The 24,946-nt window shown below is 38.1% G+C and overlaps 1 protein-coding gene across 1 annotated transcript in view; it reads right to left on the bottom strand.

Annotated features, from left to right (window-relative positions):
- Positions 1–19,530, bottom strand: part of LOC109928802 (rab GTPase-activating protein 1) — a 41,238-nt gene extending 21,708 nt beyond the window's left edge. The window contains exons 1-6 of the mRNA XM_048613369.1: positions 19,411–19,530; positions 17,302–17,415; positions 11,278–11,352; positions 10,283–10,408; positions 7,095–7,238; positions 636–677 (exon numbers count right to left, since the gene is read on the bottom strand). Of these exons, the coding sequence (XP_048469326.1) occupies positions 636–677; positions 7,095–7,238; positions 10,283–10,408; positions 11,278–11,352; positions 17,302–17,415; positions 19,411–19,530 (621 nt within the window). The remainder of the gene's footprint in view (positions 1–635; positions 678–7,094; positions 7,239–10,282; positions 10,409–11,277; positions 11,353–17,301; positions 17,416–19,410) is intronic.
- Between the last annotated feature and the right edge of the window lie 5,416 nt (positions 19,531–24,946).

The following is a 24,946-nucleotide window of genomic DNA, read 5'->3' as shown; positions in this document are numbered from 1 at the left end:
CAAGTCTGTGGAACTGCAAATCAGCATTCAATCAAATTTTGGCATACAAGGCTTCCTGCTCACTGTTGGAAAAGATCAAGACAGTGCCAACCCACAGCTCAGATCACTATCCTCATACTAATCAGACTCTTCCATTAAATCAGGCCATCCTCATGAGCTGAAACACTGAGCATGACTATTCTGAGTAATCACCCCAAATATCAACCAGTTTGCACACAAATTAGAAGGAAGCAGTATTTTCAGAACAATACAAGCAAAATAAATAATTATTGCAAGATCCTGCCCACTAGTGAAATCTTAAAAACTATTTCTGAAAAAGTAAATGCATATGTTAAAATAATGTGTTCAATTTGCAATTCTGCTTTTGTTCATTGGAGATGCAATTAATGTATATTTCATTCAACATGATTCAAAGTTCACCTCAATAATAATAATAGTATCCTGCATACAGACTGATCCTGAGATAATTAATAACTGTTTATACGCAAATTAATCTTTAAGCAGTCATAAATTGCTAATCTTACTTTAAGAATGCTTTCAATAACCATGGTCCACTTTTGGTAGGCTAAACAATGACAATTATAAACCTCATTTAAACCACTTTGTCAATATACAAGAGAAATTATGACATTTACCTTTAGTAAAGCAAGTGCAACATTGAAGATAACACTTATTCCCTAGAAAAAAAAATTAGAAGTTTAGATAAGCTTATGCAAGAAAACATTTAACTTTCTCAACTTAACTTTTCCACACACTATACATTCACATTTGTGTAACACTTTTCAAAAAGTTGTTAACTTATGATTTAATTTTAAATTCACAGGATCTGAAGATATACCAGACATTGTTTAATTAAGTGCAACCAATCTGTAATTTTTATTTACCAGCCAATGCATTTTTGTTTTACTGTAAGCTTAAAACTGACTAACTGGTGAGAACGTAACAGCACAATAGTTCACTCTGTTAGGCCAGAGACGAACTACAGCAATAATTTTGAGAAGACGGCCTTAAGTTCAACAGCATTTCCATTTGCATTGCTTAATTCACAGATTGGCATATTCAATATTACAGACAATACTTGTTAAATCCAAACAGATGAGTCTGCAGGCCAGAGCTTCCAATGGAGTGTTTGTTCAAATGTTGATACATTCCCAGTGTATTAAAATGCATTTTTCAAGCTCTAAGCCATTCTGAGAAAAGGACTTTTGCTGAATGCCACTCAGTGCATGATTAACATAGCCAAATATGTGTTTTATATTAAGTTGTGTTATTCTGGGGGCAAAAACGCGACTGAAAAGGAGCAGTCAATATTACTTAAACAACATTGCTCTTTTAACCATTTTGGTATTTCAACAGACAAGCAGACAAAATAAATGATCTCCCTTCACTTACTAGAAGTACTTGCACACTAGCTGCACTATTGTTTAAGCAAAATAACGGTTTTTAAATTAGGAATTTGCAAGGTATTCGCTTTTAAGATGGTGGGGGATTGTGTTTGAATCATAAGTCTGCAGGAGCAGGTCATTTGGCCCTTTAAGCTGCTCCGCCATGCAACATGATCATAGCTAAATATCCAACTCAGTATCCTGTTCCCGTTTTCCCCTAATACTCTTTGAACCCTTTAGCCCTAAGAACTATACCTAACTCCTTAAACATTCCACGTTTTGGCCTCAATTGTTTCCTGGCAGAGAATTCCATAGACTCACTACTCTCTGGGTGAAGAAATGGCCTAAACTTGTATCCTTAGATGTGACCTCTGATTCTGGTCTTCACAGTGATCGGGAACATCTTTTCTACGTTTATCTTAGTCCTGTTAGAATTTTATAGGTTTCTGGGAGACCCCTTCCATTCTTCTAAAATATAGTTACACTTGATAAAGCATGGGACATTATGTACACACAGTCTCTGATCCAAACACACAAGATTTCATAATAACTGTTTAAATCTAAATTAATATTTGCATATATTGGCCTTAAAGCTGACTTTAAAAAACACAAATAAGGTGAGACGAGAGAAATTTAAAAAAGATGAGGCTTTTTTGTTACAGAGCATGAGGATGTGGTGGATATGGGTACAATTATAACGCTTGAAAGACGTTTGGATAGATACATGAACTGGAAAGGTTTGGAGGGATATGGGCCAGGAACAGGCAGATGGGGCTAGTTTAGTTCGGGATTATGTTCAGCATGGACTGAAGGGTCTGTTTCCATGCTGCATGACACTACAAACAAAATGTCAAGATACATAGTATTCTGCCAACTGAGGTCCATTTCATTTCTGCCATATCACGTAAACTAGTGGGCCAATTATATCTTGAACTTTGCTAATCTACCTGTGAAAAATCTGAATTAAAGTAACATTAAATATGCTTTTCTGATCTTTCCTCTCAGTTTATCCTCTTAAGCATTGCACCCTAAACTAAACTGACCAGTAATACTCAAAGTCTCAAAAAACTTCTATTGATTCATTGTCCTCACCATGTATCCCTACATTGTATTTAGTTTTTGTCCACCCAAACTGCCTGCCATCTTGTTTGCCTACAAAACAATTTCAAAGTAATGCATCTGATTTGAAATATATTAGGACATTTTGAGGAGACTAAGTTTGTCAAGACTTTCTTTCTTCCTCCACAAGTTACAGCCTTTTTTCAGTTTCATTCGGAGAAATCTGATAATTCCACTTCCTCTTTTAAAAACCTGTATATCAAAATGCAGCAATGGTATTTAATAAGACAGTCTGAGCATCTTGGTTTGAGGGGGGCGAATAGGAAGTAATGTTTCTGGTTCTTCATCACACTCCAGCAATTCCTGTGGACTTGTGGCCCAGATCATGCTCAGCGTGTGTGGTTAAATAGCTGCCAAAACTGAAAGCTCACAAATGAATAACAACTCCTTAGGTAAGGCAATGAAGAGTGAACAAAGAGTCAGGGGTCTTCAGAAGAGGAAGAATTGAGAAGAAAATTAAGTGATGAACCCATGTCTCAAGGGATCGTCAACACCAATAAAATGAGATAATAAACCTATAATAGAAGAACCTATTTAATATATATAGATGGCAAAGTACCATACTGCAACATTTACAGTACATACTGCAATGCTCACCATTATTCAACAGCAAAGTGTCTCACTGACTATTTTATATCAATCAATGATGAAATTCTGCATGCTTGGAGTATACACAAGGTCTCTAGCCTCAAATTAAATCTCTCTTACCTTATCATGGAACTTGGTCCTATAAAACTTACTAGAAAAGTCAAGTGAGCTTGAAAAAGTACATAACTTAATGATCATCAAGCATAAATGAAAGGGCAAGTCTTCAACAAAAGTACAATCCTTGGGACTAGTTTCCAAAATCATATTTTAATTACTAGCTGTTTGGATAAATAAACATTTGCTAAAAATGAAACCATTAACAATGAACCTTCAGCTAAGGAATATCAACCCTGCAACGAAAGCAATGGAATTCCAGATACCAAGAATTTTAAACATATTTATAACTCAGAAGCGAGCCTTTTTGATAGAAGTTAAAAATGTCAAACAAATCATCACAGTTTAAATAAACCTTGAGATTAAATGCATGGTACTCAGTACAATGATATACATACAAAGACCTTGCACTTCAGGAGCATCTCTGATCATTCTGAATTGTCCTAAACAGCACCACCATGTGGTTAAAATACATTAAAGTACAACTATTTTCATGATAAAATAGCAACTTGATGAGGAACTATTCTATATTGTCCCTTATTGCACCTTTTTTGCTGTATTTCAGAAAGGAAATACTGCATGTGCAATCTACTGGTACTTTTCAGCCCTTGCATTGTTTTGTGATTGTGCTAACTTCCAAGTCTTTCAACATATGGTGTGCCACAAGGATTGGTGCTGGTCCAATGCCTTTCGTCATTTACATAAACGATCTGGATGTGAACATAGGAGGTATGGTTAGCAAGTTTGCAGATGACACCAAAATTGATGGTGTAATGGACAGCGAAGGTTACCTCAGAGTTTAATAGGACCTTGATCAGATTCATCAGTGGGCTGAGGAATGGCAGATGAGTTTAATTTAGATAAATGAGAGGTGCTACATTTTGGAAAGACAAAGCAGGGCACGACTTATACACTTAATGGTAAGGTCCTGGGGAGTGCTGCTGAACAAACAGACCTTGAGTGCAGGTCCATATTTCCTTGAAAGTGGATTCACAGGTAGACAGGATGGTGCAGGCGGCGTTTGGTATGTTTGCCTTTATTGGTCAGTGTATTGAGTATAGGAGTTGGGAGATCATGTTGCGGCTGTACAGGACATTGGTTAGGCCACTTTTGGAATACAGTATTGACTTCTGATCTCCCTGCTATAGGAAGGATGTTGTGAAACATGAAAGGTTTTAGAAAAGATTTACAGGGATGTTGCCAGGGTTGGAGGGTTTAAACTATAGGGAGAGCCTGAATAGGCTGGGGCTTTTTTCCCTGGAGCATCGGAGGCTGATGGGAGACCTTATGGAGGTTTATAATAGGGAGAATAGCCAAGGTCTTTTCTGTGGGGTGGGGGAGTCCAGATCTAGAGGGCATATGTTTAATGTGAGGGGAAAGATTTAAAAGGGACCTAAGGGGCAACCCTTTCATGCAGAGGGTGGTGCGTGTGTGGAAATGAGCTGTCAGAGGAAGTGCTGGATGCTGGTATAATTACAACATTTAAAAGACATTCTGGATGGGTATTTGACTAGGAAGGGTTTAGAGGGATATGGGCCAAATGCTGGCAATGGGACTAGATTAATTTAGGATATCTGGTCACAACGTGGACCGAAGAGTCTGTTTTTATGCGGTACTGCTCTATGACTCCGTATAGGGTGATTGCTTAATATTGAGGACTGCGTAATGGTTAGACTAAATGATGTACGAGCAGAAATGGGCATTCAGTCCAGAGTTTGCTGCACCATTCCATTAGATCATGGATGATCTGATAATCTACAACTCCACTTACCTGCTTTCCCCCTCCATAACCCCTGATCGGTTGCTGATTATAAAAAAAATCTCAATCTTGAATATACTTAACAAAGCTGCTTTTACAGCCCTGTGGGGTAAAGATTTCCACAGTTCCCCACCTTCATAGAAGAAATTTCTCCTCATCTCTTTCCTAAATGAGTGAGAGCTTATTCTGAGATTCTGCCCTCTGATCTTAGACCTCCTACAAAGGGAAACCATTTTCCTGCATCTACCTTGTCAAATCCCCCCAGAACCTTGAATTTTCAAACTTTGTCTCTCATCCTTCTAAACTCCAAGACTACAGACTCAACCTCTCCTCATAAGACAGTCCCTCCATATCTGGGATTATCCTACTGAATCTCTGAGGATTGCCTCCAAAATCAATATATCTTTCCTTAGATAAAGGCCCCAAAAATTGTTCATAATATTCGAGCTGTTGCCTGATTAGTGCTATGTAGGGTTTCAGCAAGACTTCACCTCCATTCAATTTAAAATAATGGCCAACATTCCATTTCCCTTCTCTATTACCTGCTGAGTTTGTAAGCTAGCTTTTCTGATTCATGCATAAGGACTGTGCTGTGGTTTTCTGCAGTCTTTCTCCATTTAAACATTCAGCTCCTCTATGTTCCTTGGCAAATTGCTTAACCTAACATTTGATCAGATTACATTCCATCTTCCTAATTTTTGCCCACTGCTTAACCTGTCTATCCTTCTGCAGATTGTTCTTTTTCTTCACCACTTGCTTTTCCACCTATTTTTGGTCCATTTACAAACTTAGCTATTATACATTCATTTTCCACATTCAAGTTGTGAAAATACTTGGAATAATTTTGGCCCAGCAAGGATTACTGTGCTACTCCATTTGTTAGTCTTCCATTCTGAAAATGCCTTCCTTAATCCAACTCTGTCTCCAATAGCTAGCCGATCCTCTATCCATGCTCATGTACTATCTCCAACATCATAAGCTCATGTGGTATCTTATTAAACACCATATGAAAATCCAAACACATCATGTCCACTGCTTCCCCTTTTATCTATCCTGATTGTTACCTTGTCAAACAACACTAATTGGGGTATATCTTTGCTGTGAGCCATGAATTTCCTCAACTGTCCTTGTCGCTAAACTCCTTTCCCAGTCCACTCCAGCTAGATTTACTCTTATTCCTTTGTGATTACCCTTATTTAAATTGAGCACAGTCATTTCCAACCCAAGTTCCTTCCTTTCAAACTGAATGCTAGACTTTACAATGTCATAGTCACTATTTATGGTTTACCCACACAAAGGGTTTATAGATTTGTGTAAACATTTCCACAAAAGAAATTTTGGACGTTGACAAAATTCTGGGGGTAAATGTTTGAAATCCCTACAGTTCTCAGCCCATGTTTCATGCATGCTTCTTAATTATTCTTTGGGCAAATGTTACTTTTTGACAACCAAATTTCAGCCTTCCTCATTTATGGTAGTGACAATTTCCCGGCTCAATGCAATCTTTCTCTTCACTGTCAGCACTGGGTTGCAGTACTTCATCTTCTGTTCTTCCCTGTTTTTCTCAAATTAGTATTTTTTCTGATAGCAGCTGATCAGTATCTCAGAAAGGAGAAATCAGTATCTGTTTCTAGAGTAATTATTCTCAAATTTCCCTTGGAAACAAATGTGACTGATAAGATACATATAGGAGGATCTGAAACATACCTCCCAGAAGTTACAATGATTGATTGTCTATTTGAACTATTATTTAAGGCCAGAATTAGTTACCTGCATGGGAAGAATCACATAGCAAGTTCAGGGCTATGCAGATACATGACACAAATGGGGTAAAATCACTAACTGAGCTGTCACATTAAATCAGTCCCAATTATCTAGGTGATCACATAGTGAGATTCTAATGTGAGCTTTTAAAAATAGTGCAGACATGAAAGAAGGAAAAGGATAAAAGTTGGAAATTAAAAATGAAACAAAAAGTGGGAGAAAAACACAAAACCCTCATCAGCATTCTTGTGTACAACTTAGTATAACTTAAGCCCCTTTAAGATTTTTACAACCTAAACCAATATTGATAAATTAACTTTGATATTTTATTGATACAATTATTTTTCCTTTAAAAATACACTTACCTCACAGAGTAACAGATCAATGATGTGGAAAACCATATAGAGTGGGAACTTAGCAGTGAACAAAGTCAGAAACCACTGGGAAGCATACATGTGTGCTTCAAGACTGATGTTTAAGAAGTGGTTGTACAAATCTGGGATGTACTCCTGAAAGTAAGAACAGCATTTAATAAGAGCAGAATAGAAGTTAGCTCTCTTGCCATCAGATGTAGCAGAGCCATTATTGAAGTAAAGGCACACTCATTACACCGACCCAATTAAATAAAAAAATACTAAGTTATTTGTCTTTTGCTAGCCCTTTCTAGTCATAATACAAATCACTTCTAGTCTTTTGTCAATAAAGTTGTCACAGACACAGTGATGCGTGAAATGCAACATCCATTTTTTTTGGAGATAGTAGGAACTGCAGATGCTGGAGAATCTGAGACAACAAGGTGCAGAGCTGGATGAACACAGCAGGCCAAGCAGTGTCATAGGAGCAGAAAGGCTGACGTTTCGGGCCTAGACCCTTCATCAGAAGTGGGGGACGGGAAGGGGGTTCTGAAATAAATAGGGAGAGAGGGGGAGGTGGATAGAAGATGGATAGAGGAGAGGATAGGTGGAGAGGAAACAGACAGGCCAAGAGGCGGGGATGGAGCCAGTAAAGGTGAGTGCAGGTGGGGAGTTAGGGAGGAGATAGGTCAGTCCAGGGAGGACGGACAGGTCAAGGGGGCGGGATGAGGTTAGTAGGTAGGAGATGGGGATAGGTGGGAGGAAGAACATGTTAGGGAGGCGGGGACGAGCTGGACTGGTTTTGGGATGCGGTAGGGGGAGGGGAGATTTTGAAGCTTGTGAAATCCACATTGATACCATTGGGCTGCAGGGTTCCCAAGCGGAATACGAGTTGCTGTTCCTGCAACCTTTGGGTGGCATCGTTGTGGCAGTGCAGGAGGCCCAGGATGGACATGTCGTCTAAGGAATGGGAGGGGGAGTTGAAATGGTTTGCGACTGGGAGGTGCAGTTGTTTATTGCAAACCGAGCGTAGTGCTTGTATTAATAAAGAAAAAATATGTATCAACAACTTCACAGAGCCCCACAGAGATTATTTTTACAACAAATAGTGTTTTTGAGATGTAATCAACCTAATGAAATGCAATCGCCAACTTGTACACAGCAATATTCCACAACAGCAAAAATAAACAAAGCTAATTTATTTACTTTTCGTGTACAAGATAAAAAGCAAAGGACATTACAGTAACAAAAATAAATGCCAAGTTATGATGGAAAAATAACAAGTTGAAGAATTTAAAACTAATAACAGGAAATGAAATTAGGAAGCGGTCACAAAAACCAATTAAAACAAACTGCTGCCAAAATTTTGTAAAGTTGAAAGGACCCCTTCAGTAAGGGGGCAGATTAAAGATCCTCAGAATCACAAGAGGTAAATGCACAGGAACCACTTCAGTTCCTAAAACAAACCGAGTTATCAACTGGCAACTTGAAAACTGATTGAGTTTTCATCTCTTTATTCAAAAATATGAGCAGACAGTGGAATTCAGACTTGCTTTTTCAATTTTATATGAACTCCTGGAAATTGTTTTTTGATCAAGGTTGAATCATGGAATGAATCTCTTCATAGTCAAATGCCTCCAATTTCAAATAGACAACAGATCCTTTATGCTGGGGCTATTATGTGCTTAGCCTTGGCAGGACCACTTCTGCTAAGTGGTGTATTGGCATGAGAACCAAAAGGTCTAATTACATTACTATGTAATGTGTAAAAAAGACAGTGAAGAGTTTGGGCAGTTCAGTCAAAAAACAACTGGACCGATTCTGCTGCTTTGCTTCGATAATGATACCGGATTCAGAATAACACGTATTTGTAAAAATTTGACAATTAGGCAATGAAAACTCAAGATGATTACCTTATTCACCAATATTTTAGCATAAGTATCTTAAAGTGACTTACTTTAACTATCAGGGAATGCCAAAAAATGAACAGCATTCAAGTACATAGAATTCTAATGTGTTTCTTTTGGCATTGACACTGCACCATCAATCTTGAAGTTTTTTTTAATATGGATCACTCGGTTATTTCATGAAGCTCCCTACTGACAAAGTTCATATTACCATCCGAATTTACATTCTGCTTTTCCAGAAAAAAAAACTTGCTTTGCAGTTATTTTGGTGTCTCTTGAAACGTCTTCAAAAAGAGGTAGGTCTGTTGTAACATTTTAGATCAAAACATAATACTCTGTTTAAATAACCAGGTCAAAGCTATTCATGTACTGAATAAAGTAAACTATTTATGTGGAAAATTTTTCACTGCATTGAGAAGAGTCACTGGAAATCTACTTAAATACTGCTTTTAGGAAATTAGCGTTTATGGAAAATATGGAGCTAGAAACAGAAATATGAAATTGTTAACAATGTTACTTAATCTACTGATGGCACTTGCATAACTTTCTAGGATTCATCCTATTTTAAGCAACACTTCAAACTTAGATTCCAAGGAAGCAATAAGCAGAAAAGTGATCCACTTGTACTACATGTGAAGTCCAATAATTACTGTATGATAATGCTAAGCAAACAAAAGCATGAGTGACTGGTTTAATTTCCATGGGCAAAGTTAGGTACAGAAATCATTCACATTAAGTCTTATGCTAATTACCTATGGTTTCAGCAAACACTTCAGCAGTTTCAAGCTTAAAAAGGCTGTTCTCAAGCACAATTGTGGCTAGGGTTTTGCTCAGTTTTCATTATTACATTAAAATGCCACATCTACCAAACTTGATTCTGAAAAGGTTCCATCAGTTCTAAGTGACTTACTCCCATGTCATTCTGAATTCATCCTGTAAAAATGCTGCACTAAGTAAAATAAATGCTACATCAATCAGGGATAGCAAGAACTGTAGATGCTGGAGTCCGATATAACAAAGTGTGGAGCTGGAGGAACACAGCAGGCCAAGCAGCATCGGAGGAGCAGGAAAGTTGACGTTTCGGGTCAGGGCCCTTCTTCAGAAATGAAGAAGGGTCTCAACCCGAAACGTCAACTTTCCTGCTCCTCTGATGCTGCCTGGCCTGCTGTGTTCCTCCAGCTCCACACTTTGTCATCTCTACACCAATCAGGGTTCTCCCAACAAGTCAACTGAACACCGTAGTATGAGCTGTACCTTACTCCCAATAACGGCGGCTTCCGTTTTTTTTATTACCTGCATCAGTCTTTCCAGTTGATAAAACTTGCAATGCAAGTCTTCAAAATTTTGTTTAAAAAGTTCCCTGAGTCCATAGTCAAACATGATTTTGACCAGAACACTAAATGCTTGCTCTTCAGGCATCTGAAATGATACAAATGAAAACTTAAGTCATTAAATAGTTACTTATAATCATAAGTTTCTTTGGTAAAGTATGTTGTACAGCTCAAAAATTGTGATTAAAAAACTCAATCGACATCAATAATCCAACTCCATTTGGGTGCCCGTTACTACATACGAGAAAACTAAGATGGGCTGTGTTCACCAGAAAGAATTTCTACAGAAATGGTCAAGTTATCCAAGTGGTATTTTAACTGTAATACAAGGAAGATGTTTCTAAATCACCATCTTTAAATAGTATAGCTGGAAAATCCTTTTTAAAATAGATCTTTGAAAACGAGCTTTTCAATAAATTTTAAAACCGCAGGTTTAACAACCGATTTTTCAGCTGTGCAACTTTTGCTGCACTGCTGTCGAAAAAAGCCTTCTGGTTAAGAATGAGCTAACTACGGAAATTATTTACTGCATTTTGGCAACATGTAAGACTTGATCATTTTAAAATGACTGCATAGAAATGCTCTGCTTAAATCTTAAGCTACTTAATGGACCAGATTATTAACAGAATGCTCTGAACGGTCAGTGACAGATGCTGTCAGACATGCTAAAGTTTCTCCAGCAATTTCTGTTTTTGTTATTAACAAACTTGAAATGCTCTTAAAGCATCATCCCAACTTTAATGCAACTTTCTTTTATTACAGAATTGCACAAGCAATGTGAGGTTTTATCAAATTAACTTATGACAAACCATTAGTGTCCTTAACAAATTTAGCTGAATTGAAAATCCTGCATGCAGTACAAAATATTTCCGTAAGATGGCACTTCACACAATCATTTCAAGCCATTATAGATAACAGTTTAAAGTATAATATGTCTTCTCAAAATATCGTACTCACATGCAAAAGGAGCACAGCAGCAAGAAAGGACTGGCCCTGACAGTAACCAATCTCTTCATCATAAACGGAATAGGCCTGAATAAAAATAAAATTCAACTTGAGCATTCTTTGACATTTAATGGTACAAAATCTACACAAAACAAAATTAATCTTAAATAGTCATTTAGTATCACAGAAATTTGAGTATTGCTGAAGCCATTTTGTTAAAGCTGTCTGTCTTGCATTCATGAGAATTCACAAGCATGTCAATTTAAAAAGAAATGCAAATTTATGCAATATTAAAGCTAAAAGGTAAATTTTGGTTCTGTATTTATAGTTTCAGAAAAATAAACTCTTACATAAAAATATCTAAACAAAACAAACATAATTGAATTGCATCGTGGAGCTTGATAATAATACTAACAGGGATGGGGGACTGATTAATAACAGAAAGATGACAGGAGGAATTACTGGGGCATTTTCAACTTGTCACACTGTGACTAGAGGACAGCAAAAAGGACCAATGCCGGATCTCAGCTAATCACAATCCATACTACGGACACACACAGAGATAGCGTGAGACCGCCGGGGTCAGGTTAAACAAGTGGGCAGCAAGGTCTGAGGGGATGAGAGATTATTCATTCTCATTAAGAGTAGAAAGCCAGACATTTTTAAAAGGCATCAAACATGCAAGTATTGATGTTCAAAGTCTTGGATGTGCTCCAACAAGGAATACAAAGTTAAAAGGCAAAAAAAAAAAAACAGCTAGGAAGGTAAATTATGGGTTAACCTTTCAAGCAAAGTGATTGCAGTACAAGCGTAGGAAGTCATTATACAAATGTACAGGGCTTTGGTGACACTGTGCCTGCAACATGGTGTGCAATTTTGGTCTCCATATTTAAGGAACGATATACAGGCAGCTCCCGGGTTTCGAATGTGTTCTGTTCTGGAGTCTGCTCACAAGTTGGACCATAATGCAGGACAACATAAAGCAGCCATTTTTAAGTACAGCAAAGTTTCGTATGTTGGGTCTTTACAATTACACCCCTGTATGAAATTGTATCCGTAAGTTGAATGTTTGTAAACTGGGGTCCCCTTGTTCTTGCACTGGAGATAGTGCAATACAAGTTCACTAGATTGATCCCTGGGATAAGATGATTGTCCCGAGAAGGGAGGCGGGGGTTGGGGGGTGGGGGGGAGAGAGCGGGGACCGCGGCTGAAAAATTAGGCCACACTTTCTGGAGTTCATAGCAATGAGAGGTGAACAGAGATTGAAACATACAAGGTTCTGAATTCCCAGGTAGACACAGAAATTATTTCCCTGGATGTGGAATCTTAAACACTGACACAGTCTAAGGAAATGGGATGATTGTTTAGGACTGAGATGAGGAGAAATGCCTTAAAAGTGATGCCTGACTTTGGAATTCTCTACCCAGGGTGTGGCTGATTCGTTGATTATTATATTCAGGACTCTCAGGCACAATTTTGGTCTGTCAGGGAATCAAGGGTGATAGTAGGTGAGAGAGTGGAGTTGAAGGCTAAGATCACCAATAATCTTACTGAATGGGAGCAGGCTCGATGGTTCATACTGTTTACTCTTGCTCCTGTGTTCTTGTACCAAGTTTAGTGGTTTGCTTCCATTGTAACCTTTAGACAGCAGGGTTATGAAATGCTAGCTTGTCTGTCCAAGCCACTTTGAAAACAAAAATCGGTTCACACAAGGATGAGACAATGCTATGATAATAATCAAAGCTGTTCGGACTTGAGCAGTCCCTCCCATACTCTGATGTTAACTTTATACCATAAACCATGTTAAACAAAATGGTTTCTGCTACCCCATTTGTTTTCTTTTCAAGTTTCTTTGTAATTGATTAGTATGTGATGGAAATCTACACTTTAGCCCCATTTAATTGTGTATATTTGTGTCTCTTCATCCCTCTTATCCATCATGTAGGTGAGACGAACATGACCAAACTCACTTGCCACAGACCAAGTAATACGCCCCCAGTGGCAGTCAGGGAGTATTGTCAGGAGGCTGAATTACATGGATGTAAGCTAGTGCTGACCATGATAAAGCATCGAATAACAACTTATCAGAAGCACAAACATAATCGGACTCAAAGACAACTTTAAATTATTAATTTAAACTGTATACTTTATAAATGTCCACTAAAATAAGTTTGAAGTGGAAAAAGGATAGTTCTAGGGCTTAGGACTCTAACCTACAAAAGCAAAACTCCTAGAACCACATGGTTGTCACCGGACAGAAAGAAACTACTTCTGTTCTTTAGAACATTCTTTATTTGGTTCTGAAACTCCACCAATTTGTATGTGCAATTTTGAACAAATCGACCATGGTGTGCACAATACTCAACTATCTCTCTGACAGTGGAGCAATCTTATCCAGTGAAGGATGGCTTTATTATTCAGCAGATGCTTGTAGTGAATTCAAAACAATCACAACTAATTCTCTTTCTGTCTTGGATTAGGGAAGGTATCTAGTCAAAGAGGTTTAACATTGGATGCAAGATCACATAGAATTCAAACATTTGTGGAAACTGGAAATATTTGTTATGACCTGAGAGTTACATTGATTGGATAGAAGAAATTACAGCCACACTGCAGATAGAAGGCATATGTTTCATTTTCAAGGAAAATAAATTAAGAAAATTCCAATTTTAGTTTCGAGACTTCTTGGGTCAAATATTTTAACAGAAACAACGAAAATAGGATGTTCAATTATTTTTCAGATTTTCTCTTTCTAGAAGGAAAGAATTTCATTTTACTTAATGCTAGCTGACATAAATTATGCAAGCTTTTAAAGCTTTTTAAAGGAGAAGAAATCTTCTATTTTGGCACAACACAAATTCACTACTTCAAATGAATAATGCATAGATATTTCAAAAGGGCAGGTATTAGAACATACTACTGATTTTTGGAGAGATCACATCCCTGTTGTTCCATGAGTGATTAGCAACTATATCTACATGTAGACACCTAACTGTACGAACGTCAACTTGAAGGAAGTTTACCACCCCTACAAGAGATTGGTAATGAATGTAACTTAGTCAACATTACCCATAATTAGAACATTTTCTAAACATTACTCAATTTGGTAAATATCGACCCATTTCATTCAATATTGCTATGCCTAAAGTAAAATTGTCTGGGGTACAGATCCAACAAAATTATTGTGCAATAAGGTATGATACTATTTGTGGAAATAGCATTTGACCTCACTTCTGGCCAGGTTTGCCACAGATTTTTGTATAGTGCATCAAATTGATGTTAACAGTTCAACTTAAACAACTGAAATGAACACGTCAAGCTATTCACCATGCATGCTGAGCCAGCCATCTTGCACCAATTATTATTTCCTGTGAAGCAAACCACGTATATATAAGGTTTTATCTGAATCATCAAATGTCAGGAACCTACAATAGTCTGTGACAGACCTGTCTGCAGCTCAGTAACCTTACGTTGAATGCACAGTTATCTTTAAGTTCGCAAAAATTTCTTCAAGACACAAGTTTGTTAGTGTTGTACAGCCTCTCACAGAGCAAAACATTTCAATTGCTACACACAAACATAATAAAACAAAGTATAACACCAAGTCACATAATGAGAGACACTAGCTCAGAGGACCAAAAGCTTAGTCAAAGAGAAAGTATCACCCTAAAGCTGAAAAGCAAGGCTGCAAAGTGCATAAAGGAAATCCCAAGACAAGGTACGCATAAATAATTACCAAGTATAGGAATTTTGTCAGCTAGTTTAGTTGAAAATGTTGATTCTGATTTGTTGACTTTTATTTCTAACTATTTACATCAGAAACTTGAAATTTCAAGTCGACGACAATCGCCAGAGTGGAAAGAAATTTCAAGTTTCCACTCTGGCGATTGTCGTCGACAATATATCTTAAGTACTCCATTAAAGTCTAAGGAATCTTATTCAGATTCTTACTTTTAGTAACAATGGTTACATTTGTCAACTCATTTCATTTGCCTATTTGTCCTACGTCTACTCATGTTGCCCATTTTCACTGATATGCAGCCAAGGTAGCTCAATAGAATAGAATGACATTAGGAAGTGGACTTCCATTCCTAATATTAAAGTACTTAAAATTTTAAGTGCTTACATTTGCTCTTGAATCTGCACCATTTAATAACTACATAGAACAATTTGTTCCTGAAAGAAACTCTATAAAATCAAATATACCTATGACAGTGTTAGAAAAATCAGATAAGACTGGCATTGGCGCCTTCAGTTACGAGTTCACTATATTTCCTGTTGATTTGTTTCAGTCAATTTAGCCCAGTTTCTTAATGTTTTAGACCCTTCATGCTTGAACAGAATTTCATTACAGATAAAACAAAACGGCTCCAAGCAACTTGGAAACACACTACATAAATATTTAATCTAGAAATGGTGACCACTTATCCTTTCGTGACCACCTCTACCTATAACAGAGCAACATGTCTACATTACTTTGTCACTGCATTTAGGATTACAATGAGTAATGCTGGTCTGCCTGTGCTATTCTCTGGTCAGACGGAGAACTTTGATGGGTTTTTAAAAAATTTGTAATTTGAGTGTATTTATTGCACGTTACTTAGTAATATCTGGTTGCACTCAAGTTAGTGGTGGTAGGCTTCTTAAACTACTGCAACATGTGTGGTGAAGTTATTGTTAAGTAGGGAGTACCAATACTATGACCCAATGGCAATAAAGGAAAAATGATCAAGTCCAAACAGAGTGACTTGGAAGTGAATTTAGAGGTTATCCTGTGCAGGTATTGCAGTTAACTATTTGAATGGTGAAGGTCACAGGTTTGGGAGGTATTTCTGAAGAAGTCATGATGAGTAGACAGCACAGTAGGCATCTAATACTTTAATCAATAGAAAAAATATCTATTGTTAATCTCCTAACAACTCAAAACCTTATGTCTTTGAAATAATGAAATACGTGAATAATTTAGATACAGGTAATATTAAGGACAAAGGCAAAGCAAAAGTGAGAAAAGGGATTATGCCACCTGGAGGAACATAGTTGGGCATTAGTTTTAGCAATTATAAAAGGCAATTTTATACTGCATGGTAAAAGATTTGGATGTTGCAAGGATGATGGAAGTAATACCATGTTTCAGAATATAGGCTGCAGACTTTTTGCCATCTTATTTCAAAATATTCTATGATCATTTGAGGGGTCAATGATGATTTTCAGATTCCTTCAGCTTTCTGGTTTTGTCACCAGTTTGACACTTGTTTCATAAGATTGGGAGAAAGAAAACTTAATAAAAACAGCGAACTGTACACGGTATACAGAAGGAATGTACTGGATCTAAATTGCTTCTCACTGCTCCATACTGCCTTCTGTTTTGACAGTTTTTATTGTGTTGATAACGGTCTGTCAGAGATGTTTGGATTGCTAAATATACAGAAATTTCTGTTTGATATTCGATCATCAGCTTACCCTGGAGACTTCATGGAATCCATTTGCTCTGAATACTTTAATAACATGCAAGCAACTGCTGCAGTATCAAAAACCTCTTCCCGTAAACATAAAGGCAAAATGCACTTGTACCAATGTTTCCAATTCTTAACACAATTTGCTGCTTAATGCTTAAATCTGAAAGAGAATTTCTGAAGAAGGCTCCCAACCTGAAATGTCAACTTCCCTGCTCCTCTGATGCTGCCTGGCCTGCTGTCTTCTTCAGCTCCATACTGTGTTATCTTTGACTCTAGCATCTGTGGTTCTTGCTATCTCAAAATATATAATTTCTACTTTACTCAGCGCAAATTAGTTACATGGAGATAGGAAAGGAAAAAGAAACATGGGGTGCTATATTTAGAGGATAACCACAATTTCTTCAATTGAAATGTGATAGAAAATTTGCCAGGTTATTCAAGACTTTCTTCTCTATTTTTAATGGATACTGTATACCTATTTACTTCCAAAAATAGATTTTAATCTAATGGCTGAACCTGAGAATTAATATAAACGTATTAAACAACAAAAATGAACCACAATATACTGGCAAAACGATACCTTGCATATCTTGTACAAGGAATCCTGACCATCTCCACCAGTGTCCTTGAAGTAATCATGTGCTGGAAAAGTTCGATTGATGTCCCTGGTGATTGCACTATCTTGGGGAGATTCCTGTTTCCAGAAAAAGAAGGTACATTACTAGATGTAAAGACGAAAGATTTAAAGCATGCCACAAAATATATATTAGGTGAGAGTACATCCTCAGCGATTACTTAACAAAATAGATGGGTGTCTAAGTTCACTAAAATTTGCATGGACAATGCAGGGCAATTCGACTGTACCACAAAGATTTAACACCCTGTTCTTTCACTTCAGGATGAATGCTAAATTGAGATAAATTATTTAAAGGTCAGATTCTCTAGGTGTCAATAAATGATATTTGTGAAACAAACTTTGAAGCATCAATGTGGTTTTAGTGAGAACAACCTGTTCTCAAATTGTCCACAATTTTTATGCCAATTTCAGTAATGTCACTGATACAAACAGTACAACATGTCAACATATAAGTAACTTAAAGAATGCTGCTTCAGTCAGGCTTACAATATTATATTTGGAAGTTCTCCCCCACCGCCGCCACAAAATGTTCAGCACCAGAGTTGGAAACTCCAATGGTTTACCAGTTATCAAAATCACTGTTGCATCATGTAGCTCCCTTAATCAAAATGGTTACATAAGTTCACATTTGTACATTGGCAGGAAATTTGGATTCATCCAACCCCAGTGGACTCAAGCCCCAACAATAGTATGCTCAAAATATTCAGAGCCTCTGACAAGTACAAGTGCAATGACTTCTTACTTTGTGAAGTTGTTAAATACAATGAAGTAACAATGACAGAGGTGTAAAATTTATAGAAAGAATAGTAAAATGGGAAAGTCCCAATTCAAATGAGTTGATGAACTTGGATGAGATCAACTTTATAGAGAGGGGGCCAGTTCTGCAGTACATTGGATTAGGCTGGAGATAACATTGGCACACTAATTGCCAAATGCATTGAGATAGATTTGGCTGTTCATTATGACGACAAGGATGTGGAACTGGAAGCTCAGGTCCATTTCAATTTACAAGAAATATAAACCATGATACCACAACTTTCTGAAGACTGCACCCTACTTTGCCCCAAAATTGACAACGGAAGTGAGAAAACATTTTGTTAAACTTAGCAGGTACTTCTAACTTGCATCACTGGGTGGGGTGGGGTGAGGGGATATTAAATATTAATAAATCAGCTGACAGTTTACACCTCACCTGACTTCAAGGGGGCTGGGGAGGAGAAATCAAGTTTGTTGCATTATCAATTGCTTTCTGCCCAATCACGACTAATATGGCTGACTTCATCTCCATGCATGACTTTTACAACTATTAGTTTCAGAATCAAAACATCTGACTGAAGATATTTATGCATTTAATAGCAGACTCAAACGAACAGTTAGTAACAGGTAAAACTTACAAGCTATTAAAGAAATCATTACTTAATCAGCAATGTCAACTGCTTTATTAATTGCACTAAATAAATACTTTATAGTTCAAAGTTTTCAACCAAAAAGAGCAACTTTAATTTCAAAAAATAGCCGTAATAGTCATTTAATTATTAGTGTCAAATATTTTGTGAGGTGGACCTTTTTTGATATCTACTTGGTTTCCAACCTTAAACCTGGTGTCACCAGGTTTTGAAAGCAATGTTCATTTAAGATTTCAAAATAAAAGTCAATTTTTAGACCCTGTACTGAAATATAATAGTCTCCAAAAAATGCAATGCACACAGAATAAGTAAAGCTAAAATTAACAAAGAACATGTGCTGTTTTAATGCACTACTGTCATGTTCCAGTCACATAATCCTACAGACACACTTTACTTCTTTATGTTTATGCTCAAATTAAAGTCAACAATGGAATACGAAACAAAAAATCTTCTATATTTGCATATCATTAAAATGCCATAAAAAACCGTACTTCGCAACACAGTTATTTGGTACAGAAACTATAGATCAATGCTCAGGTGGGACATTGCTGTTTGACTCTTGTAGAGATGCCCACTAGAATTTTAATCTTCTTCCCCACATTGATGATGAACATTCATTTCTAATTTGGTTGCATTTAATTTCTACCAGCAAATCAGGAGGTACACCTAATTGGTAGAGCAAGAGGAATGTGGATGACATTTTCTGGGATATTTCGTAACCATCAACTAACAGGGCCATTTGTGGGTGCTTAACGTCAATTTCCATTTTCGCATACACTAGCTTAGCTCCAAGTACAAGTGCAGCAATGCTTACAAATAATTGTGCTTGCTTATAAAGTGTAGTATTTTGATAACCAATTTGGATTTACTTTCTTGACAAAGATGGAAATAGTAATTAGATTTACTGAGCTCACTTAGTTATTTAAGCACACTGTCTAGAACGTAAAATTGATTAAATCCACCAACAAAAAGGAAAACTTGACACAACTTGCGATCCCAAACTTACAGGAAAACAAAGTATTCATTTCTAACTTTATAATTGAAATCTTAATGATGTGCTTTGAGTAACACCAGTTATCAGTGACATCTCCATGTTGCCTTCATGAAAGCATCATCAATTAACTTGTTTTAGTTTAGATTAAAAAATGGTAGGAGCTTGCTGATTGGCATTTTCCAAACATATCCTCTTCTTTGAATGAAGATGTTTTTCTAAGTCTCTGTTCTAATTTACTTTTCACCAATTTCCATTAGTGTTTTCTGACCCTACTTTCTTCGCTTGCTTTGCATGTAATTTATAGTTCTGTACACAAAATACTTGGTCTAAATTCCAATGATATCTTTTACTTGATAAGCTGAATGTAATCTCAAAAGAGAGACAACGAAACAGCACTGATGCTTCCTATAGTAGACCAAAGCTGTCTTGGAAGGAAACCAATGATGTAATCCACCACCTAAGGTCCTGCTGAATATCTTTAGCCGGGGAAGCCTGTGAAAATTAGAGATAGAGGATGCGCCTGGTCTTTTTCAGTATTCATTTTCATGGCAAATTGACATGTTTACTTAACATATTAGCTTTGACTTTAGCAATGGTATTTAAAGTTTACACATCGTGTCTGATAGACTCAACAATATCTACTTTGTCGGTAGTTATATTACAAAGTTCTCATCTACCTGGATGGATGAAATATCCTGGAAAGATTTTGAGAATGCAGGAATGAAGGCATGGTTAATTATATACGAGAAGTGATCTCTTTTCATTAAGGCTATGGGTCCTCTCCAAAATTTGAATAAAGCCCATGCCTATATTATTTCTCTCCCACCTTGGTATACTGCCATACAATTGTCACAATACAATGGCTTTGAGAGGTGTATTTTGTTCTGCTTTTTTTAAATGAAGAGAGGTTGAGGCAGAGATGACAAGCAGTCTATTTCAACTTCAATAAAGTAAACAGCTTGTGAGACCTTGGGGCTTTTTTAAAAAAAAAAATCACAACAATAGAAGCAGCCTGAATGGGTAGTGTTACGCTCCAACAGAACCAGGATTTTATTTTTTAGGTTCAGCCTTCAGTAGCAGTTGCTGGGGTCTTGAAGCTGGATGTGGATGCCCTTACTCTCTCTGTTATAGCTAAAAGCTGGGGTTCTCTTCCTGTCTCACATGCAATTGTAGGAGCAATTTATTTTACTGAGTTTGCCTTTGCCAAGGGTGCATTTATAGGATGTTAATATATTGAAACAGTTAATTATTAGTAGTTAACATATATTTTTGATAGGCATTTCACTAGAATTCGTTAAGCCAATTCTTTGTTTTTACATTACAGTTAAAATATGGACTAAATAAAAAGTGTGTTTTGCTTAAAGTCAAGTAGTTTGACCAATCGAATTGCATCTGGATGGCCTACTAGATTTTCCAGTGACCATTGTAGAAGAGTTATGCAAATTTTCTACCTGATACAGACTATCCACAGAAATACAAATCAGATAAAGGGTCAAATTTTACATCGAAGTTATTTAAGAACATTAAAGATAGCTTAGGAATAAAGCAATTCAAATCCATTGCATACCATCCAGAATCACGGGGAGCATTTGAACAGTGGCATCAAACTGTAAAGTTCATGTTGAGGGCTTATAGTCAAGATTATCCAGAGACTGGGAGAAAGGAATTCCATTTGTACTTTCTGCAATTAAGGATACACCTAATGAATCAACTAAATTCAGTCCATTTGAATTAGTTTTGGGGCATGAGGTAAGAGGACCACTGAAATTAATTAAGGAGAAATTGGTGAGTTCAGAGACCATACATTTAGGCTGTGTGACAAATTTTATGGGAAGATTAAATAGAGTGGTTGAACTGGCTAGACAGCATTTGGAAGTAGCACAGCATATGATGAAACAGGAAGCAGACAAGAAATCAATTTGTAATTTTGCTAGTGGAAGTAAACTGTTAGTCTTACTCCCAGTGGTAGGTTTAGTGGCCCTTACCAAATCAAAAGGAAATTGAGTGAGGTAAATTATTTGATAAGAACACCAGACAGAAAGAAAATCTCACAGAGTGTCACGTGAATATGCTCAAAAAGTATTTTGCCAGGTAGGAAAGCAGAAGGAGAATGTGTAAGTGGTTATACCACAGTGAAGAACCAAGTTCAGATGATTCTGAATTGGTCACTCCTCAAATTAAATTGACTTAAATTGGCTTAGCAAAAAAAATACAGGTAAACTGAGGTAAAGTGTTTTTAACTTTCCTCTTTCATCTTAGAGCATTTGAGATGGTAGTTAGGGCAGTGGCATGCTCCTCTTTCAAGATGTGGGAGCTCAGGGAGACTTCTATCATCCCCAATGTCAACAGCTCTGGGAAGTGCACCCAGCTGCAGCTCCTGGGACACTGTGTTAGGGAGTCAGTGTTGGATGTTCTCAGGATCATCCAAAATGCTGAGTGCAACATAGCTAAGAGTTTTAGTGAGATGGTGGCACGGTGGCTCAGTGGTTAGCTGCCTCACAGTGCCAGGGTCCCGAGTTTGCACATTCACCCCATGTCTGCGTGGGTTTCCTCCCACAGTCCAAAGATGTGCAGGTTAGGTGGATTGGCCATGCTAAATTGTCTGTAGTGTTCAGGGATGTGTAGATTGGGAGGATAGGTCGAGGTGGGATGCTCTGAGGATCAGTGTGGACTTGTTGGGCTGAAGGGCCTGTTTCCATACTGCAGGGATTCTATGATTCTAAGGTGCAGGCAGGGAGTAGCTGGGTGACCACCTGGAAAGGCAAAGGGAGTAGGCAGAGTGTGCAGGAATCCCCTGTGGTCACTCCCCTCGAAAACAAGTATACTGTTTTGGATACTGTTGCAGGGGTGGAAAATGACCATTTGGGGGAAGCAGCAGTATCCAGGCCTGTGACACTACAACTGGCTCTGGGGCACAGCGGGAAAGGGTAAAGGTAAACAGGACCTTAGTGATAGGAGACTCGATAGTTAGGGGGACAAACAGGAGATTCTGTGGTTGCAGATGGGAATCCAGGATGGTGTGTTGCTTTCCAGGTGCTTTAGTGCAGGAGGCAGGGATTCAGATTCCTGGATCATTGGGACCTTTTCTGGGTCAGAGGTGACCTGTTCAAGAGGGACGGTTTGCAGCTGAACTGGAGGGGGACAAATATCCTGACAGGAGGGAGGATTTAAACTAGATTAGCTGTGGGGGGTGGTGGGGGTAGGGGAATCCTCATCAGCAGGAGACAAGTGAGAGGCTGGATGGAGATACAGTAATCAGAAATAGCAAGTTCAAGAGACAGGTCAGGCTGGAACAAGACAGGGAGCAACGAATGCCTGTTGGATTAAATTGCATTTATTGCAATGCAAGGGGGCCGACAGGTACAGCCAATGAACTCAGGGCATGGATAGGTACGTGGGGCTGGGATATTACAGCTGTTACAGAAACATGGCTAAGGAGAGACAGGGCTGGCAGCTTAATGTGCCAGGGTACAGCTGCTTTAAGCAGGACAGAGGTGGGGGAAAGAGTGGAGGGGGGAGTTGTATTTTTGATTAATGGGAGCATCACAGCAGTAGAGATGAAATAACTGAGGGATCATCCAGTGAGGCTTAAGGGTGGAGCTAAGAAATAAGAAGGGGAAGGTGACATATTGGGGTTATACTACAGGCCCCCAAATAGTCAACAGGAATTAGAGGAACAAATATGCAGGGATATTGCGTAGACTTGCAGAAGAAATAGGGTTGTCGTATCGGGAATTTTAATTTTCCTAACACAGACTGGGACTGCCATAGTGTTAAGAGCTTAGATGGGGTGGAACTTGCTAAATGTGTTCAGAAAAGCTTCCTCAGGCAGTATACAGAGGGTCCTGCTCGGAGAGGGGCAAAACCTACTGTTGGGAAATAGCAGGACAGGTGACGGAGGTGACAGTTGGGGAGCACTTTGGGACCAGTGACCATAGTTCTTTTAATTTTAAAATAGTTATATTGGTCCACAGGTTCAAGTTCTAAATTGGTGCAAGGCAATTAGAAAGCAGCTTGCAGGGGTTGATTGGAGTAGTTGGTATGCAGGCAAAGGGACCTCTGGCAAATGGGAGGCCTTTAAAAGCGTGAGAGCTAGAGTTCAAGACCTGTGTGTTCCTGGGAGGGTGATGGGCAAGGTTGGCAGGAGTAGGGAAACATGGATGACAAGAGACTTTGACCAGAAAAGAGCATGGCTCAGGAATAGGCAGCTGGGATCAAGGGAATCCTTGGAGGTATACAGGGCTTTACTAAAGGATGGGGAAAGGGGGCATGAGATAGATTTTGCTGAGAAGATTAGGATTAATCCATAGAGATTCTTTAAGTATATTAAAGCAAAAAGAATAACTGGAGAGAGAATAAGACCTGTCAAGGACCAAAGTGGACATGTATGTGTGGAACCGCTGGAGATGGACGAGGTCATCAATGAATATTTCTACTGTGTTTACCATGGAGCAAGAAAAAATGACTTGGGAACTTGGGGAAGTTAGTGGTGATATCTTGGGGACATTCTATATCATAGTAGAGGTGGTGTTGGAAGTATTAGAATGTATGAAAGTGGATAAATCTCCTGGTCCTGATCAGACATATCTAGGAACCCTGCAAGAGGCTAGAGAAGGAATTGCAGGGGCCCTGGCTGATAGAACTGCATCATCGTTAGCCATGGGTGGAAGACTAGAGGGTAGCAAAATTTGTACCTTTATGCAAGACGGGCTGCAAAGAAAAAACTGGGAATTATAGACCAATAAGCTTAACATCTGGGACAGGTAAGTTGCTTGAGAAGATTCTGAGGGATAAGATACAAATGCATTTAGAAAGATAGGGTTTGATTAGGAGTAGTCAACATGGCTTTGTGCACGGGAGATCATGCCTCACAAATTTGTTAGAGTTCTTTGATGAAATGACCAGGAAGGTTGATGAGGGCAGGGCGGTAGACGTAGTCTGTATGGATTTCAGTAAGGCCTTTGATAAGGTTCCACGTGGCAGGCTGCTCTGGAAGGTTAGACTGCACGTAATCCAGGGAGAGTTGGCAAATTGCATACACAATTAGCTTGATGATAGGAAGCAGACAGTGATAGTGGAAGGATGCTTGTCGGACTAGAGGCCTGTGACTAGTGCCTCAGGGGTCGGCTGGGCCCATTGCTGTTTGCTATCTATATCAATGGCATTTGACAACCTGTAAGATGTGTTA

Source organism: Rhincodon typus, chromosome 28, assembly GCF_021869965.1.
Source record: "Rhincodon typus isolate 14 chromosome 28, sRhiTyp1.1, whole genome shotgun sequence".
Lineage (NCBI taxonomy): Eukaryota > Metazoa > Chordata > Chondrichthyes > Orectolobiformes > Rhincodontidae > Rhincodon > Rhincodon typus.
This window is presented reverse-complemented; position numbering and strand designations above follow the sequence as displayed.